General features: G+C 41.6%; 1 protein-coding gene across 37 annotated transcripts in view; it reads left to right on the plus strand.

Annotated features, from left to right (window-relative positions):
- Nucleotides 1-21,028, plus strand: part of DST (dystonin) — a 300,235-nt gene that overhangs the window by 13,370 nt on the left and 265,837 nt on the right. For 29 of the 37 annotated variants that reach the window (XM_084516227.1, XM_084516265.1, XM_084516238.1 and 26 more), the window contains 2 exons: nt 1,863-2,051; nt 19,003-19,210. In XM_084516227.1, coding sequence (XP_084372353.1) covers nt 1,863-2,051; nt 19,003-19,210 — 397 coding nt within the window. Of the gene's footprint in view, nt 1-1,862; nt 2,052-10,380; nt 11,145-18,745; nt 18,874-19,002; nt 19,211-19,740; nt 19,884-21,028 lie in introns of those variants that run through there. The other 8 variants (XM_084516250.1, XM_084516251.1, XM_084516252.1 and 5 more) reach the window with 5 other exon arrangements.

The following is a 21,028-nucleotide window of genomic DNA, read 5'->3' on the forward strand; positions in this document are numbered from 1 at the left end:
GAAAAAAACAAGGTGCAAAAGCTTTTCCCATTGCAATAGTATGATGGAGCATCTCACAGGTTTACATCTTTGAGTGTTTAGAGATCTTGCTTAGGTCTGTTGGCTGCAGGAGCTTCCCTGCAGCTTATCTTGGTTGATATGGGCAGGGTCCTGCTTCCATTAAGGATACTGGGAATCAAAGTCAGGAGGGGTTGTATATCAGGATTCAATTTTGGTTGTGTCTTTTCATCATGTGTGTTTGATAGCCTTGATTTGGCACATGTATGAACCTAACCTGCATGGACTAAGTAGAGCTGGCCTCGATTCCTGTCCAGGAACAGCAGGTTGCTACAAGAAGTTAGATCAGCATCCAAGCTCCGATGCTTCGTCTTGGCACTTCAGCCTTTTCACATCGTGTTGCATGCTATATACGTCTGTAGTAGCTACTGGCATGTGTGTGTAAATGTGAAATGTGTTTGTGTTTTGGCTGTTACTTCGTGGAGCATACCTTTAATGAACTAAAGCTGCCCGTCTCTTGTAGTGCCCAGCATAGACTGCATCTCTCTCCCCTTGCAGTGGCATGAACACTGGATGAATAAATCCAATTTGCACGGGGAGCTACCCAGCTGACTTCTGATTATTTCAATCTATGACCATAGCAACATTTGAGCATAGTTTTCCTATGCCGATTTCCTAATTAAAAAATAAAAAAGGAAGGAGAAAAAAAAGAACATCAGGTTTACAAGGAAATGTATTGCTTCCCCTGGTTTTCAACTGGCTGGAGCTCAGGACATTGAGGTTCAGAGCACAGATGGCTTCAGTTTTAGCTAAAATCTCTATTTGTAGAAGTTGACTTCGGTGGAAATATTTTAGTGGAAGGAAAAAGAAAGTAGAAAAATAGGAACTGTTGCATCTATTCCTGATTTTGAAAGTGAATGGAGCCCTTGAACTGCAGACTGTCACCAAGGACATAGATTTGGCCCATTTATTCTGAAAGCTGATAGGACCAAGAAAACAAAAATCTTATTTACAACCTGGTCAGATTTAATATCAACCAACATTGCGTTCAGTACAGATGACGCACGGCAGGCTCCTGCCTGCTCGTGGTGACTGGGGCCGAGGGAACCTAGTGAAATGCAAAAATGCTCTGTGTAAATGCTCTGCAGGTAGCAGCACAGGGCGTGCATTGTACTTGTTGCCATTAAGTAAATGAAATTCTCTAAGGCTGAGAGGTTCTGGATGATGTTCAGAGGTTTTCACAGCCTCTATAAAGCATTTGTGAAGGGCAGCTTTTCCTGAGATTGTTATTTTGGCCAACTATGCATGCATTTCCCAGACAATAGCAAAAGACAGATGTCTCTCTTAATTATTTTATTCCAAATGGCAAGGTCTCCCCCCAGATCTAGCAGCATCAGGACTCTTAACAGGAACAGTTAGTCATTGTTGTGTTGCTAGCTACCAATTTTTCTTCACTTTAATTCTCAGAAAAGAAAATGGGTATTTTCTGTTCACACTCCGTAAAACAATTTTTCCTGAGGCAATGAATGAACCTGGAAATTTTTAATTATAAATTTTAGATTATAACTATTCAGTTACAACTAACTAAAAGTGTGGGCTTATAAAGAAAAGCCACAGGAGTTACTGCTACTAGCTGTGTCAATAATATACATAACTGAGAAATCTAAAAAAATTTGTGTCATTTGCAGCACTTGACACCATCTCTTTATTGTTACATGCAGTATATATGGGCATTATACTAATTTAAGATGAGCATGCTTGTTCCTCAAGTTCTTGTAATCGTTAAGATCCTGTGTGATTTCTCTGTTGTTATACTGCTCCATTCTGGGCCATGTCAAACATGATGATTGATTTTTTGGTTACAGGGCTTTAGATCAAGTCCTCGTCATGCCAGAAGGCGCGTAGCACCTCGCCTTGAGGAAACACAACCTCTAGTGGAAGCTCACCACCTAAGCGAGCAGGAAACCTCTGTGAGAAAAAGGAAAATCAAGAAAAGCAGCCGAGTACAACCGGAATTCTATCATTCTGTTCAAGTTACCCCAACTCGAAAACCTGTAAGTATTCTACCTTTAGGCATAAATAGCACTGAATGTATATTATAGGGGCATGTAATATAATTCTGATTTTTGGGCCATCCATATGCTGTTCCTCAGTTTTAAAAAGCTTTTCAGTTCTCATATTCAGTGAATCTAGATGTAAGTGGGTTAGGCTATATTTAACATTGATTTATAACTCTAAAAAATCCAATTTTGAAGAGGTTTTTTTTTTTTAAACTTTGATTTTGATTTAATGTTCAGTCAATAGTCAATATTCATATATTTCATTTGATAGTTTTACACTGATACTATTTAACAGATTTTTATAGCACACGTTATTGAAATTCCTCACCCAGATTTATCAGAGATTCTATGTACTGAACCCAATTTATATTAAATCTCACTGCTGCGTACAATTCTTGAGGTCTCTTCTGCTTTATACAGTCTTTACAATCTTTCTACTCAACAAAAAATGAATTGAATCATAATTGCTCTTTGCTCTTCAGCTAGATCTATATATACACAGTTCTTTTAATATTGACGTCCTACTTTTGGTGACGAAACATGACTATTCATTGAAACACTTGTACAGTTCCTAACGTGAACGCATGTAGAGTTACTTCCTGCAGACCTAATGCATTTCTCTTTTTAATGAGAGTTCACTGCTTTGATGCATTTGCTGACTAACCTATCTGTACCAAAGTTAAGGGGCTTGAACTACTTCAAGTACTGCTTCAAGAACAACTACTACTACATTAAGCCAGTATTATTAAAAAGGTAACCATTGAGCATACCATAATAAAGATTGTCTCAAGGTTGCGCCAGCCTAACTGAACCTTCCTGGATTTCTGTTAACTCAGCACCAGGAGTTATCAGTAAGATCTGAAGTTGATTTGAAAAAGAGCATTCCCTGGTGTAAGTATGTTGTCTGCGAGAGCAAGAAACTTCTGCATAGAAAAGAAAGCCAGAACTGCAGACATCAGCCAGAATTGTTACCCATTGGCCAATGCACTCAGTTTCTCTGCTTTCATTTCGCTGCTCCTCTTCCTCTGTTCTCTCATGCTTCTGCTTCTCCGTTACTTGTTTTATTCTGCTGCCGTTCCTGTTGTGCCATTTGATCTGCCTGATTTGTCTTTTCTTCTTAAAACATTTTTCTTTGCCTCTCTATTGTGTTCTTGCACTCCCGTCCGACCTTGCTCTCCAGACTGCTTTGTCTGACTCCGTTGTTCTTGTTAGGTCTCCAGCCTCTAGCCATGCTCTTGTCTGTTCATTACTTGCTTATCATCCTTTTCTTTGTTGTTCTTCTTTCCTCTCTTCCATCTCCTCTACTATTTTCCACTCCACCCCTGTTTTTTTGCATTCCCTTTTTTGTGTGATTGTTCTTAATTTTCTTCCATGGTAGGCTTGTGTTGAAGGTAGGCTCACCTGTACCTGCTGAGGTTATTTCCAACTGCTGCTGACTACCAGCATGGGGAAAAAGAGCAACAAGTGGTGCTGAATTAAAGAGCTAAAACTGTGGAAATTGTTTAGGCTTCAGAACAGGCTCTGAAGAGTGGCTTAGTGAGGCTAACAAAGCCCTGCTTTTCCCCTAAATCAGAAACACATCAGAGATTTCAGGACCAGCAAAGATAAAGAACAGAAAGCCTGCAAAGTTACTGTGTAACTTCATTTTCATATTGATTCATGGGTCTGTGCTGTGTTTGACAAGATCTAGCACCGAAACAATAATAAATCCTAGGTTTAGAGAAAACTTCTTTCAGAGCTGTCAGCGTTATGTCACTATCTTGAAATTGCTTTTGCAGTACATCTCTTACGCAGTGTTATGCAGTTCTTCTGATAGCCTTTCATTCTAAAGCCTTGATGAACGGACATCATACTAAAAAGAATGTATCATTACCTTTATTAGATTATGATTCAGAAAACAAAAGTTACCGATTTCATTCCTTATGGACGTTTTAAGTTATTCTCAATGTATTATTAACGTCATGGTGATAGTGTGAGTGAGGTTCATGCCATGACAAATCACTGCAGCGTTGCAAAGTTTCTCAGAATCACAGTGTCACCCATCGCTCAGTTCGGCACGGCTTCGTTCAGCTTTGTCTTGACGTCTCGAATATGAGACTTTTGGCCCTTGCCTTTGCACAATTTTACGTGACTCAATGCCAGAAATGCTCTTGTTAGTCTGCATATTTTTTCCCCATTATTTTTTCCTGTTATTCCTAGCTCTACCCACTTGAGCCACTTTAAATAAATCATCTGTTGCCTTGATGTTTACACTATGGAACTATTTGTAGGCAGATAGGGCTATATCCTGCTTAGTCATTGCTTGAAAAAATGATGTATGATGTCTGCTAATCAGAAGATATAATTTCTCCTCAGAAAAGTATTTATCTTTCTGATTATGTGTGTTGCTTTTTGTCTAATTCTGCTTTTTCATTCCTACATTTTGCAGAGAGAGAAGGGTATTTCCAAAGCAATTATGAAACAGCCTTATGGGAAGATGTTTCTTTAGTCCAGGAAATTTTTGCTTAATCAGCCTTAAAGTATGTTAGCCTGTTTTGCTGCTGTTTTAAAATACAGACTTAAACATTTTTCAGATATTTCTTTAAAATTTTTGTTGGATATTTAGATTCTAGGTATTCCTGCTATTTCAGACTGTTTTGTATTTACTTGATATTATTGTATCTAAATCGTGTTTTTGCAGTTTCCTACCCAGGACTATAATTATCTCAATTTGCCTGGATTTTTTCTCACTTCCTCCATAGTAATCTGAGATCTTTCCAGTATCGTGTCAGAACTAAACTAGGTGTAATTGTGTATGGGAGTAATCCCCACTGAATACAATTTTCTCTTTGAAAATCTCCATGAGCGGATGCTTGCAGAAAGAGAACATCAGTTTTTTCGGAAATTTGTATTATTTTTTTGTACTTTCCAGGTCATTAATGAAGCTGTTAAATACATTTTGGCCTGAAAATGATCCTTACCAGACAGAGTTCATGCCCTTTCAAGTTCATTTCATTCATCTTACTGCAGTGCAACATCAGCATAATGTTGTGTAGCTTACCTCTTTTATGACATGGTGTTAAATTTCATGCCCTGTAGGTCTTCTCATTGGTACCTGTGTTATTCGTGCTGACAATCTGTATAGGTGACACTTTTTTGTCAACTTCACACCAAGAAGAGTACAGATATCTATTACTGATGTGTGCTTTGAATTTTTGAACACAGTAGAGGACTCTCGAGAAGCAGGACTGTGATCTTTAAATTAGCGTGACTTCAGGAAAGTCAAAGGAGCCATACGTACAGGTAGCTGATTCTGTATGGCAGCTAAATTTTCTGAAGGTGCAGAAGGATGTGCAAGAAAGATCCTGTTATGAGTTCACTGCTGTGTAGCAATACTTCTCCAGGGCAAATTTTAAACTGTTAAAATTGTGAGGTTTTATTATGTTTTGCAAATATTATCTGTATTTTACATAGTGGCCCAATCTGAAGCAAGAGTGTAAAACTCTATAAATTGTTAATATTTTTTTTTTTTTTTTTTGCCTGTGATGGCCTGGAACCAAAAGATGACCCTGAGTTTGTGTAAAGATATCTGGCTTCTGTGCTGTGGGGTCAGTCAGACATACACTTCTGCCAGTTCTAATCTCACCTGTGTTTCTAAGCACATAGCTGAAATGAGATGCTGTCAAAGCAGTGTCTTTTGACATCTTCATTGTTAAACAGTTTGAAGGGCTTCTAAATTGCCTGACTCATGCAGCCACCCAGATTATTTAAGATGATGAGATGTAGTACCAAAATTTGCACTTGCATATGTCATAACAGTATTGCTACAAGTGGCAGACGAGACTATGGAGCCTGGGGCGTAAATAAGCCGGTGCCTCCACTTTCAGATGCACATATAAAAAGTCTACTGATGTAAGCAGCCTCATGTGGCTCCACTGAGACTCCCGTGACTGAAGTGAAGCTTACACTGTAAAAAGTCTGACTATACAAACTTGAAAGCAAAGTTAATCAGTTTATAATGTATCTGAAACTGTGAGCTATCATATCCAGTCTTATTCAGCTATCCTGGTCTTTGCTTTTATGTGTTTAAGCCTTCAAATTTATGAGGAGAAAAAAAAAACGGTTTTAAAATCTTCTAAGAAAAACAGGATTTTTTTTTTTAAACGTCTGATACAAAATCATTCATAGAAGTCTTGATATTAGTTGACACTTGGGTTACTTGAGATGAAATGTTTCATGTGGGTAAAATTGTTCTGAAGGGCTTTTCACATGGTGTTTTTTTTAAGTATCATGGAATAATTTCCATCTGACTTTGCTAGTTTCCATTTGTTCTTAATCTGATGTTATTTACTGTTTTTCCAATATCACGATGTACTTCACTTGTTATTTTGAATGACCTAACACAGACATCAAACAAAAATTACTCATTACCCTGCACAAGATTTGCTAATTCCAAGTATTAGCTATTTAATCTGTAGATTACATTCATGGCTTTCTTTTGCAGACATCTGCTTGTGTTGGATTGTGTCTCTTGTGAATCACATTTAGAAGCAAATATGGCAGAGCATAATCATATCATCTTTCACCTTCGGCATTTGTATTAACATTATATTAATGTTCTCAGAACGTATGACAAATCTGAGTTACACAGTGCACACACACATGTCCTCTCTCAGGAGTGACTGAGTAATTTGAGTGACAAATTGAGCCACAATGAAGAAATGCACGGAATGTGTGAAGATGAAGCCATGACTATTTTTTGCTTTTTTTTAAATTTATTTTTTGCTTTTAGGTATTGACCTAAAGAACACTGATGTTAATTTTGAGAAGCACCTGAGAGGGTTTATTGGGAGATTCATTGGGAAAGATTTTGACGAGACTTAAGCATCTGGTCGTCTTAAGCATCTTTAAACATACCTCTGGGCCCCTATTTTAAGTGCATAGGATCTTTGCACATATGACTGTAAATGTTAAGTCCAGTCATCTCTGAAATCAATCAAAAGCCTTCAGTGGGCATTAGGTTGACTTTAAAGGTCCCTCTCCTTGTTCCAAACATATACATGCCTACCAAGAGAGTGTTCGCATCTGTTTCTTGGACTGTTGCGTTTTATTGCTTTTCTTACAGCAAATAAATATCCACACTGATAAATTCTTCTCTTGAAACACTTCTGTGCAAGGCCTTTATTTCCCCACTGTTCTGCTCGTTTCTGTGATCTCCTCTCTTGTTGCTTGCTCCTGATTTCCTCTTGGCTGCTTTTCCATCTCCACCCTGCAGCTCATCTGTTGCATGATAGCAATTGCCTGTTTCTTCCATTCCTTTTGCCCAGTTCCTAGGTACTTTAGGGTTTTGAAGGGATTTCTTAAAGGCATGCTGCCATGGATTTCTGTATGCCAGGAACGTTTTATCTTGACAAATCGAAAAATATTTTTTGTTAAAACACAATGGTAAAGTGTTAAGAATTAGATGTGAGTTTTGAAATGATTATTCCTTTTCTAGTGATTTTCTTCAATGCATGAGTTACTACATCTATTAAACATAGTGCAAAAGCAGTACTTACCTGCAGTAGTGCAATAATTATTGATGATACATGTATGTAAAAATGCGTGGAAATAAGTGCAGTGGTAGCAGTAACTGTGCAGTTCCACATTTAGAGTACCTGAATTGACTCTCTAGTGCTAGCTCTTACCCAGAAAGTTAAGGTCATTTGAATTAATTGTTCACTATGGTGGCATGATCATACTTGTCTGGAGTATATTTACTTAAATTTATTCTTCTGCAGTTGAAAATAACATCAAATCTATATTAATTTTCTACACACAGCTTCAAATCATCCTGCATTAGTGGGCAAAGTCCTGTATTATGACAGTTTTTTTTTCTTGATAGCTGAATTGGTTCCATACAATTTTCATTTCATCTGTATCAATTTTCATTTCCAAGGCAAATTCTTACTTAGTGAAAATGGGATGAGAATTTAAACCAAGTCTCTGCTTGGTCTGAGGTGTTGAAAGGGGGTCAAAGTGCACCATCAACATGAAGCAATCTTTGTTGTAGGACGTGACTTTGTGTTCTGTTCTCCTTTTTACAATTGTATTAAAATGAAAGCAGCATAGCCAGTCTTGGAGGAGATGGGGAAAAAAGAAAAAAGCAGCATAGCCAATTACGTTCTTTTGATGTAAAAATAGAATATAGTGCTTACAGTCAGATTAACACCTATCAGACATCACTCACCAGTATGGTGGTTTGCCCTTTCTATAATGCAGATTATATTTTTGTTGAAATTGCAATAGCTTCATGATAAACCTGGCTTTGCACTATATTGCTTTCAGAATTGGTCCTTGGAGCTGAAGTTAACTTTCTACTAAATTAGAAGTGAATGAGATAAAATATTCTTCAACTGTTGTATCAAAGAAATAGAGCTGAAAATTTTTTGCTTGAAAAACATCTAATACTTTTTTTTGGCCATGATTTATAGCAACTGGGACTTTGTGTTCAATGGTGAGATTACACTATGTGTATGCAGCGTAGCCTCACTGAGAAATTAAATTTTTAACTGTTCAGATTTTTTTTAAAATACCGATGTCTTTCCTTGCAAGATGGTAATGTAAACCCAAGCTGCTAAACTATGCTAGTGGTTTTAGTGGTACCAAAATGAGTTTTATGTAAATGATCACAAATACTAAATTCTGTACGGTAGCAGGAGGCAGGTTAAAAAAAAAAATAAATCATTAATCAGCTATGATTTTGTTATGATGGTGTTGTTTGCACGACTAAAAATGACCAGTAATTGTCTCTCAGATGCCTAGTAATTATGAAGGCTAAATGCAGATGTTTCCTCTTCCTTCGCTGCCTCAGGAGCCAGTCTTCAGAGTTCTATTGTATAACATCCTACTGTGGCACATAAACACTGCATCTTTATATAGCAAGGGACTCCCTTTTCCATTAGTATTTATATATAACGTTGCACATGGGTATTATGCTGAAAGAATAGTTTGGCAAAGGCAAGTATTCAAACGTTAGGAAATGCTGGAATTAAGGCTACCCGTGCAGCTTCACTTCGGTTGACTGTGCATCTGCATTGTCATACAGACTTTAAATGTATGATGGCATACTGTTTTCTCACAGGATGTACTCTGTATCCATTGCAGGATGGAAGTGCTCTTAGGATGACTCTTATGTGTAGGAGTTCTACTGCAGAAGTTGTAGAGTGTGTAAATGAATAAAACAGGAGATTGCGAGAAGAGAAAGGATCTTTTATTTCTATAAAAAGCAGCGAGTGCTGCCTTGAAGAGTGAAGGATGGGCGCAAGGTCACTGTGAACTTGCCAAACAACTGGCTTGAAACATTTTTTTTATCCTCCATTTTCTAAGGGCATGATTTAAAGCATGTAGTTGGGTTTCCTGAAGTTCTCAAACTGCCATTCACCACTGAACTCCCCGTGTGCTGTGGTCTGCGTGTTGCTGATACATAATTGTAATAACTCCTAAAAATGAGGCCCCTGGTATCTCATTTTGACCTAGGTATCAAAACTGTCTTCTTCCTTTCATTTTTAATGCCCTGTGTGATGCGGAAGATCATTCATACTTACAGAGCAGTGAGATACTACTGTAGTAATGAGCACAACAAAATGGTTTAAACAGAAATATATTTTTTTTTTGTATTATTTGAATAGTATGAAATAAGTTTAGGGGCTGCCCTTTGAAATCAGGATGATAAAATATTGAACACCTGTTTATGGAGTGAATATTACTCATTGTTTGTACTAAATAGGAGCAAAAGACTGTGGACACAATAGCATATGACCACATCATTACAACTGTGCCATGATAGGAAAAAAAAAAGGCTGAATGAAGCTTGTGTGGTGAACCTTGAGTCTGGAATGTGGTAACATTTTAGTGCTTGACCTTAAAAACAGTACTTTAACATAAACTTTGTGTCTAATTCCTTACTGTTGAAGAAAAAAAAAAAAAAAAGTAAACTTAAAAAGAAAGCTCTGTTGTGTGGCTCATCAGCAGGTTTTGACATTTGAACCACACCACAGAAATTTCTGCTGTTGGAGCTCAGGCAGAGACTGGACAATGTTTGTATTCCTCCTTGTGAATCCGTACCAAAGGGACGGAGGTAATGTTCCTAGAGGAGCTCTGAGTTAGGTGAAATCCCAGTTTTCCTACAGGCCCCTTAGGGGAACGTGCTTTTTTTCTGCTCATTCTTCCCAAGCTTCCATTTTTCTATCCTGTCCCCTCCAGCCTGCTCCTGACCTGCGTCTGTCCCACCACTGGCTCCTTTCTCCCACCTGCTCAGTCTTGCTCCTTCGTCCTTACTCTGGTGACCTCAGCCCTTGTCTCTCGCCTTGTCAGCCCTTGAATCGCTCCTCTGTGTCACACCCTCTGCGTGTGACATCCCCAGGCTCACCTGCTCAGTCAGCGCGATGCTCAGAGGCACTTGTTCAGCCAGCTCTTTGATTTCTGTGTCTCCCTGTGGCTTCTGGCTGAGTGCTCCTCGTTAGCTTCCTTGGCTCTTGTTTGCCTCTCCTCAGGTGCTACCATCCTCGTTCCTCAGAGAACCTCGTTCAGAGCCTTTTGCTGAGGCAATACCAGCTTCACGCCAGCACATCAGATCCTTAGCTCTCCCTGGTCCCCTCTCTCCAGCACTGTTGGTTACTGGTCCCAGCTGTTGCCTCGCGTCTCCATTTCTCCTCTAGTCTTTATCCAGCCTGTTTGCCCTTGAACACGTTTTCTCCTCAGCTCCAGCTCCCAGACTTCATTTCTGGAGTCAGCCAGTCTCCGTGTTTGTCCCTCAGGCTGTCACTCCTGGCGTATTTCTCCAGCCCTTTCCTCCCGCGTGCTGGTTCCGGTGTTTGTCCTCCCTGTGCTCAGATCGTACGGCTTCTTCCTCTTGCTGGCTGAGCACGGCCGGCCAAATCACCAGGAGCATAAAAGAAACAGCCTCCCGCCTGGCAGGTCTGCTGCCTGCCCTCCCTGTCTCTCCATGCTTCTTGCTCACACTGCCATCAGCCTGCAACCTCAGCAAGCAGCTGTTAGATGGAGAGATCAATGCTGCCTCCGTATCTGCAGGCTGGAAGGATCCCGCTCGGCTCCTCAGCGAGGATGGTAGGTGTCCTGACATCGGAGGGAAGGGCTGCGAGGGCAGATTTGGCTTGGTGGTCAGACCGTGATGGTGGCCTGGCAGCTGTAGGAGTCCTCAGAGGCTTTGTTTAGTGAGTGCCAACCTGAAGAGATCTTAGCTATAAACATGTAGATAAATTTAAATGTTACATTTGGCCTTGGTTTACTTTTTTTTTTCTCTTTTTATTTTTTAAGTTCTGGTAAAATCGCACTGGTAGTCACCTGAGCCCTAGGAATAGTGAAACTTAACATTGCAGAGGTTTACGAGATGACAGGGACAAGCAGATAAGAGATTAAAAGAAGTTGGCTTGCTCAGCAAAACCAAAAAACGCTGAGAGGAGGTACAGTGCAGGCTATGAACGCATCAGCGAAGCAAAAAACATATTTAAGGAAATGAATGTTGTCACAAAAACTAAAGAGCAGGTATGAATTTCAGGTGGCAACTAAAGGAAAATTACTTCTAATCAAGAGAACAGTAAGTTCTGGAGCAGCTTTCTAGTCAGAGAAGTGAGATCTAACCCAAGCTTTCAAGAGCTTTACTTTATACTCCCTGATGCCAAGGCTAGCAGATGATATTTATATTTTAAAGACTTAGCACTGGCAAATTTAGACAAGCCTTTAAGAAAGAGGACAAAAGGTCTGTGTCTAGCATGAAGAATATTGAGAACTGAAATCTGTTCTGAAGCCCAGAGTCCTCAGAAAACCTACTGGATATTTTCATCAGTCCTGCTCTCAGGCTTCTGAGTCAGCCTTTGAAAAATTTGGGGAAAATCCAGCTTTGGGCAGGGTATGTTTTCAACCAAACATAAGATGAGGCAACTGAAATTGATTTTACAAGAGAAAACAATTTGATAATTATTAATGGTATTACTGCTGTTGTGTAATACAAGAACTTACATTTTCAAATGGTTAAATATTGATTGAATGCTGTTATGCAACTTTTAAAACAGCTTAAAAAGAACAAGTGAATGTTTAAGCCTAAAAGGAGGGTAACCTGTCAGTCAGGAATGTTAACATTCATGACTCAAAGCAGAATATCAATACTAATATTTTAGATTTCCATTATGTCATTAAAAAAAAAATATTTTCTAAGTCTTCCTTGTCTTCCTTTTTTTTTTCTCCTTGAAACAACCTGTGCCCATCAGAGATTAAAAAATAATTTAAAACTTTAATTTCCTTTTTTTTTTTTTTTTTTTTTTTTCTGTCCATAGTGCTTTCATACTCTGATCTACCTTTTACAGTTGGGGTAATTTGTTTTGTTTTTTTTTTTTACTAAAACATTATATGTAATCTACAGTGAGAAGTATAGGAGGCTGAGAAAAGCATTTGAGGCTAGGCGATTTCTTATTCCAGACTCTTTGTCTGTTGCATGATCGGTCTTGTGGGCTTAGTAAGCAGATAAAATTACGCGTGCCCTCCTCAGACCATAAGCTTATCTGTCGCTTTATTCTCTTCTGTGCCTGGCAGACTAGGAGGATCTGAGTGAATGCAAGATAGATATAATTTAAAGTTAATACAAAGTTTATTTTTAGTAAATGAGATTTTTTTTTGCAACAGCTATGTACAGCAGTCATCTAAGGTATATGCATTCCTTCCACAAAATAATTCACATGAGACTGTGGATTCCGAGGCTGTGAAATTGCGACATTGTAGGTACTTCCCATATTAATATCTAGGAAGCATTGATTTTGAAAAGATAGTTTTAATGGGAGTAACACTTCTATCTTGCTGATGGTTTTAGCAGAAAACTTGACTAGAATACCTATTCCACATGCTTCCCAGATGCTCAGAGCTCCAAATATTTCTTTCCCATCTGCAAAATTTTCAATACCTTTCTGTCTAATTCTATAATGTACATACACTATTTTGAGATTAAATCCTGCAATTCATATTGAAAAACTGAATAGAGAAGTGGATGAGAAATAGGGGAATGGATTAAATATGGAATACATCAAGGCTGTCTTGCTGATGATATTATTCATTTTCAAGCTACATTCAGAATGAATCCAGACTTTCATTAGCACGGTTTTACTAAACAGTGCTTCAAAAGAACTGGGCTTTGGCACAAAGTGGCCACTTTCGGCTGAACATATTTGGCTCCACTTGTGTACAGATCTTCTTACTTACACAGAGTGAAGTATGCCTTGCTTTCCAATCTTATTAATTTGAAAAAGAAAAGAAACAAGCAAACAAAAAAACAACAAGCAGCTTTTCCCTGCACAGCAACATACTTTAAACTCCAGAAAGTTTCCTCAGATAAAAGTTTCTGCTTTACTTTTCTCTTAGCCCATTGTCAGTGGTAGAAATTGAGACCTGTGAAGATTACTGTGGCAGCTCATCGCAGTGTTAGCAGGGAATTGCAAACGTGGAGCATCTCTCAACTTGTTGCTCCTGAAGAAGATCACCAATACCTGAAGTAAATGGAACAGAAACTCTGCGCTCTGTGGCATAATATTCACTGATTTATTGTTATTTTGTTAAGTTACAGAAGACAGTATCACTTCAGACCAGTAAGTACTTGGTATCTATTGTATCCCTGCAGTAGAGAGAAACAGTACACAAGCTGCATTGTGGTTTGTTTTGCCTCCACTGCACATGTCTCATCCAGCAACTACTGCAGTATTTTATCCAATTATTACTTATAGCAGACTGCATAAGCAGTCATGGGAGCAGGGATCATAACCCAGCACTTTCCTCTTCCCGCAGAGAGCCTTGATGGCTTTGATGCAGATCGCTGCACTCTTCACTTTCTCTTTCTGCGCCAAGAAGTCTTGAACTCTTGAACGAGGGACTGTGTTGTCCCGGGTGACCACATTTTTCTGACTACTTAGTTCTGACCAGAAAACTCAGTTTTCCATCACTTGAGTTTTAGGTGGTTATCCAATAAACGTAGCTTGAAGTTAGAAAAATGGGTTGCAATAGCCAAGTACATATGTAGGTGTAGTCCTTTATGTGCTGTGGAATTTCATGTCCTTAATAACATGTTTCTTGTCTTCTTGCCTCTTTAAGTTTTTTTTTTTTTTTTTTTTTTTTCCCAAAGTGGGGAAATGGTAGGAATTGACTTACAAGCATCTTGAAAAGAACCCATCTCCTTTTGAAAGCCTATGAAATTATCAGGATTTCCTTTTGTAAATACAATCACAGGCTCAAAATACATGTTCTGCATGTGATAGAATAAACACTAAATGCTTATTTCCGTCTTCTCTTGCCTGTAAGATAGACAGACAATGTAAATTATCTCTACAAAGCAATAATTTATCTTCAAGAAAAACTTAACTGTTCACTAAGGTAGTTTAACAGAGAATCAGACCTTTGATGCTTTGGAGGTTGATATTTAGAGTATTTGCCCTCCGGTTTTCTGCTTTATAACTTTATATACAAAGCCAGAAACTAGTTATGTTTGCATATCCCGGTAGCATAGGCACTTTCAAACATGGATGTCCTCTTAAAGGACTGGCACAGAACCAGAGAGAAAATACTTATTAAATACAACTGAGTCCCCACTGGTGGATTTTCTTTTTCTTTCTCTCTTCCTTTCTTTCTCTGTCAGCATAGTTGCTTTTTACATTGCCCTTGTTTGTACTTTCATTTCTGTGTCTGTTTTGAATTTTGGTAATTTCTGACAACATGCAGTCCCAAGGGGCTCGCATAGCCTGATTACATACATTGCATGTTTTGTATTCTGCATGGCATTATCATTTAATCAGGTTAAACTGGTAAAGATTTACTAATGGGAACATTCAGTTGCCCTAGATTTTGTCTCAAATTTACTAAGTAACTTCACTTTAAAAGTTGATCCACTTTAATATCATTCAATCTGGGATGTTAAAAGACAAAAATAGTATGTTATATTCAACTGATATCTAAGTTATTCTAAATTAGGAAGGATTTTGTTGAAACACACGCAGCAAAACCAGGCTCCTTTATATCTGTTCATGTTTGTTCATTGTCCACAATGAGTATGATGAAGGAAAAGAGAATGTATTCCTGGAATTCTGAGAATAGTTCAGTATGAGTGATGTACAAATAACTCTTAACTGAACTGAGAATTTAATCTCAGTCAGAAGCACAGGGCAATGTTGAGCCATACTTCGCAGCAGCTTCCAAAAAAACAGTGTGAAAGGACCCACTGCAGTGGAAATCCTTCTTAAAAATAAGATGGGAAAGTACAGCATACCTATAACTCCTACTGCTTTATCAGAATTCAGCAGGCAGCGCAATCTCCAGCGTCATAAAGATGGAGAACATTTCCAATACGATTCGGTATCAGCCTCTTAGCTGCTTTTGCCAGCTCGATTGCTTGACAGAATTCAAAAACTGCTACAGTAAATCTCTGCTGCTGTTTCCCCCTTGAGGAATGACAGTGCAAATCCCACTGGCGTTCCGGGGGGTATCAGATCCTGTAGGTGTGGCTCCTTGGGTATGTGGTGCTGTGCGTTAGCGTACACTGCTTCCCAGCTGCACCATCTTCCACCTGATTTCCACTTGATCATCTGCAGTGCCTTACCTACAACGAACGATCCTTCTTTCCCTCCTCAAAGGAAAATCACGGCTTGATGCTTCGCCAACTCCCTTTTACAAGAAGCGCACTAACGTTTCTTTGGAGTCATCCCATTACTGGAAACTGCCTTGCTTTTATAGCACAGTAACAGGCCTGACTCTCAGCTGCTGCAAGTCACCTGATTTCAGAGAAAAACCGAGATACTGGCAGCAACGAATGCTGCTCTCCTGAATGCTGGCTGGCCCCAGGCACTCTGCCTCCTGAAACACAGCAGCAGGGACTCTGCGTGCAGTTTGCACCCCCTTGTGGCCCTGACGGTGAGGCGATGCATTAAATTTAATCCTGTACTTCTAATGCGGACAAAACTCGTCTTAGATTTGCTTATGTATGACCAACAGGCTTCAATGCACAAGCTGTTAGATGCATGAATATTATGCAAATTCACTGGTTCCCCCTGACCAACAACAGAGGCTACAGATCAATCTTTAGTCTAATGAGCAGAAGGAATGCATAATCGGAGGCATAGAATAAGCAGCTATAGCAGCTGGAGAGTGACCCTACGGGCCTTCCAGCTAAGCAGGGTCAAGCCCTGACCCTTGTTAAGTCTCAGGGTAGGCTAAGTAAGGATGTGCCTGATCAATATTTTAGTGGTTATAAAAGACACTTCACCCGTGACCAAAAAATGCGTCGTGTATTACTAACAGATGTTTTTCACTTGCATACAGCGATGTGCTTTAAAGAAAAATAGCAGAAGTGCCTTACATAGTTGGATTTTAACACAATATGACCAATTTTTTTCTTGTTCGATACTAATCAGCCCGGAACCCTTTTCAGGATATCACAGATTTTCTGGTTTTGTTTTTTAAAATTGGTGAACATGTTGCTGTAATCATGGAATGGTTACTCGGGTCTTACTGCTATGGCATGGAAAATGTGTTTGCTAGAAACAAACAATCCAGCAGAAGGACTGCTAAGCATGTTTTGAACAGTGGCTGTGCAAAAGAGAATAATTACAGACTTCTTATCAAAGCTATTAATTTACCCAAGCAAAGCTAAGCAGTTGTTCAACTTCATTATAAACGTCTTTGCAATAGCAAAGTCCAAATTCTTAAAAATACTCAGGTGTTCAATAGCTCTGTGTATGCATTACTCAGAAGTATCTCCATGCTGAGTAAAAAATGTAGACTGTAATTAAGTTAAAAGTTGGCATTACCATGACTTCTTAGATGTGAGTTTGCCAGATCTCCCTATTATGAAAAATTTCTTTCCAAGAATCCTACCTTTTTTTCAGAAAATGAGGTAACGTGATTCCTGAAGAGTTAGTAAGCTAAAGTGGGTTTTGTTCATTAGTTTTGTTAGAGCATGCATGAAGTAAGGACGAGGAACAACGTAAAAGAGCAGAGCTAATTAGAATGCACATAGGTGCCAAGGACTGTTCTACCTTTGCCCGCTGAGTTTAATTTCTCAAAAATGTGGGAGCTGGGTCTTGTCACAGAGCTCATCTCCCAGTATCACAGCACAGCTGACCAGAACAGTCTCCTTTTCCCTAAAATTGACCTCTCAATAGAGGGTGTGGCATGTCCAGTGGTACATATGGAACCATCCCTTGACAGTGCTTTTGGTTTCTAAGGGTAGAAGGAGCTTTAAAATCGGTTATTTAAACAAATATGAATGGCTATTAAGGTCTCTTTTGAGAAAAGGGATACTTGCTGGATAAAAATTAACATGTTCTTTTAAAGGTAAACATAGGGTTGAGGTTTCTTTCTATGAAGCTTCAGTAACAATTGCTATTTTACTTTGTCCTTGTATGTGTCCAGCTGCTAGCTAAATCCTAACAAAGTATCACTGCAGCACCCTCACAACACCATGTCTGGTTTCTTTGTAAGTTGTCATGTTAAATGGTAGAAATGCAGAACGTGAAGACATCGCAGGGCAAAATCTGCCTCCATCTCCATGCGTGACCCAAAAATACAGAGGATTACCGAGCAGCCAAGAGAAGGATGCTCAGCGCTGGGATTAAAGGGAACGCTTTCTCTTTCATTGCAAAATCTGGAGCTACGGCCAGGCCCCAGGAAACCTCATCTGTGCCAAAGCACATCGCAGGCCCCGTTACCCCAGCGGCACAGCCAGCTGCCCTCCCTGCCCTGCAGCGGGCTGCCGGCAAGACACCGGCCTGTGACCCTCCCAGTTTATGAGATTAGATGGAGAGTTTTACCTTCCTGGATAAACTGGCAGCAGAATGTTCCTGGCTATTCGACTAATTGCAGAGATAGTTGGGGCTGGGGTCATACATCTCGTGTTCCTGTTTATCTGTGCTACCCGGTGCTCTCCCTCTGTCACCATACAGAAGGAGAAATTTAGTTGTTGTCTTTATGCATCCCTTCCCTCTCTCCATCCCCTCTGAACTTTACCATCAAGCACCGTAAAAAGAGAAAAAGGGATTAGCATGGAGATGAGTGACGTAGGGAGGAGCACCCAGTGAGAAGGGAGACCCCCTTATTCAGCAGATTATTTGCCAGTATATCACGGGTGGTTTTCTGTGCAGCATGTCATGCACCACAGTGCTACTCTGGCTTATGCAATTTTTCTGCTTTTATAAGACTGAAATACCCCTAGTGTAGGTTTAAAGGTATAAAGGTTTGTTTGTCCATCCCATGAAAAGCAGCAGTGGCTCTGTCCAGACTGCAGCAGCAAATTTTACCAGATCCTAGTCACAACGCAATTTCCTCTGTAATTTTAAGGTGCCCCCCCAAAAAGAGGGCTACGCTACAAGAGAAGCCTAAAATCCTAGCACCTTCAGTACTAAAAAAAAAAAAAGAAAAAGGAGCCTAGATGGGTTGGAGGAGGGTAAAAACTGGAAATAAACGAGTGCTGTGAGGCGTGTGCCCCTGCGGGCAGCACCCGGGGGGCGCTGAGGGCCCGCGGAGCTGCTGGGGTGCGCAGCCCGGCCTCGTCCTGCCGGGGGAGCCAGACGCTGCCGATTGGCAGCCCGGGAGGGTTTTTTGTTGTTGTTGTTGTCTCTGCTGCTGCTGCTGCTGCCGCTGCCGCTGCTGGCTTCATTGTGGGGGAAGCCGGAGGACCGCCGGGCAGCCACGATGCTCCCGCATCCCCCCTCCCCAGTGCGCTTCCCCTAGAGGCTGCTTTTATTTTTTTGGGGTGGGGGCGCACCCCTCCCGCGCACCCCTCCATCAACCCACCGCCTTCCCAGCCATGGTGAGCGGCGGTCCCCTGCCCTCGTTGTAATTATTATCGCCATTTGCCTCCTTACCCCGGCGATGGGGGGACCATGGGGGCTGCCCCTCATCGTCCCCTCACCCCCTGTGTGTGCTTGTCCCCGCGCAGAGCTCCGGCCCCGCGTCCCACCGCTGCTCCATGTCGTCGTCCGCCGATTTCTCCGACGAGGAGGACTCGAGCCACAAATCCGGCACGGTGTCGCCGGCTCCGGGGGACACCCTGCCCTGGAACCTGCCCAAACACGAGCGGTCCAAGCGCAAGATCCAGGGCGGCTCCGTGCTGGACCCCGCCGAGAGAGCCGTGCTGCGCATCGCCGGTAAGGGGCGGCGGGGCTCGGGGGGGAGCCAGGCGGGGTGACGAAGCTCTTTACCCGGCTTTTAGGGACGGGGGAGGCTGCCCGCAGGTGCGTGGGGCGAGCCCCGAGCCCCCTTCTCCGCGTCTCCCCCGTGCCCCCCGGGCAGCCCCGGGGGCGGCCATTTCCTGGCGGCGGGGCGCGTCCCCCCTCAGGGCATGGCGAGAGCGGCGGCGGCCGCGGGGAGGAGGCGCCGAGCCTCGGGGTTGGCACTCGGGGGCCGGGGAGGGCCGAGAGGGGAAGGGGCCGGGGCCAGGACCGAGGAGCGGCCCCGGGGGAAGCAGCAGGGGGCGGCCTCAGCCCCAGCCCCAGCCCCAGCCCCAGCCCCAGCCCGGCCGCCCCCTGCTGAAACCCGAGCGCCGCGGCCGGGCGGGGGCATGGGCGTTTCCTCGGCCTCCTCCTCCTCCTCCTGCCGCTAGCGGTCCCCCCCCACTCTTCTTCTTCTTCTTTTTTTTTTTTTTTTTTTTTTTTCCCTATTTTTTTTTTTTCCCTTCTCGCTGTCTGGAGCCGAGCTGGGCAGCGGGCAGTGCGCGCTAGCCCCCAGCCATGGCCGGCTACCTCTCCCCCGGCGCCTACTTCTACGCCGAGGAGCAGGAGTACCTGCAAGCCTACGAGGATGTCTTGGAGAGATACAAAGGTAGGGCGGCCCCACGGACACCCCCAGGGACACGGACACGGACACACGGACACCGGCAGGTGCCCTGCGGGTCCCACAGCAAACCATGACTGGTGGGCGACCCGTGTGCGACTCCTCGCCTCGAGACGCAGCGATGGTGATGATGATGATGATGGTTTTTCCCCCGAGTGAAACGCGGACAGTGTTTTACGTCTCCGTGGCCATTTATCCGTGGAGCTTATCTTTCACCTTGCGTTGGTAGCCGGGCGAAGGAGGATCTCGGTTTATATGGCACCTGAGGTGGTTTCTGTTATCGTTGAATGCGGGGAAAAAATCGGGGAAAATAGAAACGTTTGTCACAGCATCGATGTGTGCGACTAAATCTATCCTATTAGACATGTAAATTGCATTGCTTTTTTAATTAACTGGGATGGAGGAGGCGGTTTAGGAGACGTGATGGCTGACTGTTTTGCAGTACGTTCGCCAACACTGAATCTGAAAGCGTTTTTTCAAAAGTGTTACGGGTCTGATTTTAATTAAAGTGAAAAGGTATGGGGTTACCGTTCAGATTGGATCTGTGTCCCAGAAATAGTTTTCACAGCATGTCAGGGCTGACGGTTGCTGTGCTGAGTTCTTCTGTGATATTTGGGGAAAAGATCGGTTGGATTTTATATCTGAAGCATGTATTTTGAAGGTTTTCAGCTGTGTGCTTCCAGGCAGTTCTGAAGGTTTTAGTTAAATGGTTCCCACTGATGGGAATGGGAGTGGCACAGCTTAAGACAGCTTGATTCGAAGATATCGATAGTGGATGTTATTTAATCCTGGTTGTCACTGGTAAGATTTTGAGGAAAAAAAAAACAACGAAACCCACCTACAGATGGTTGTCATGAAATGGGAACTTGTCAGCTCTGAGAGTACTTTATACCTGTGCCACTTGCAATCTCGCGTGTCATTAACAGTATTGACTAATGACTTCTTTGTGTCTGTTGCCCATTGTGTCAATGCAGCTCTGGAGCATGTGCACTGTTTCAGTACTGAAATGCATTAGTGCATTTTAGATGAAGAATAATTATGGTTTGGAACAGATTGTCTTCAAAAGGACATCTTTATTCTATGCTCTCCCTATTTTTTATCAATTACTTCATATGTAGCTGAAATATTTTCTT

The sequence above is a fragment of the Aythya ferina genome, assembly GCF_964211825.1.
Source record: "Aythya ferina genome assembly, chromosome: 3".
Classification (NCBI taxonomy): domain Eukaryota; kingdom Metazoa; phylum Chordata; class Aves; order Anseriformes; family Anatidae; genus Aythya; species Aythya ferina.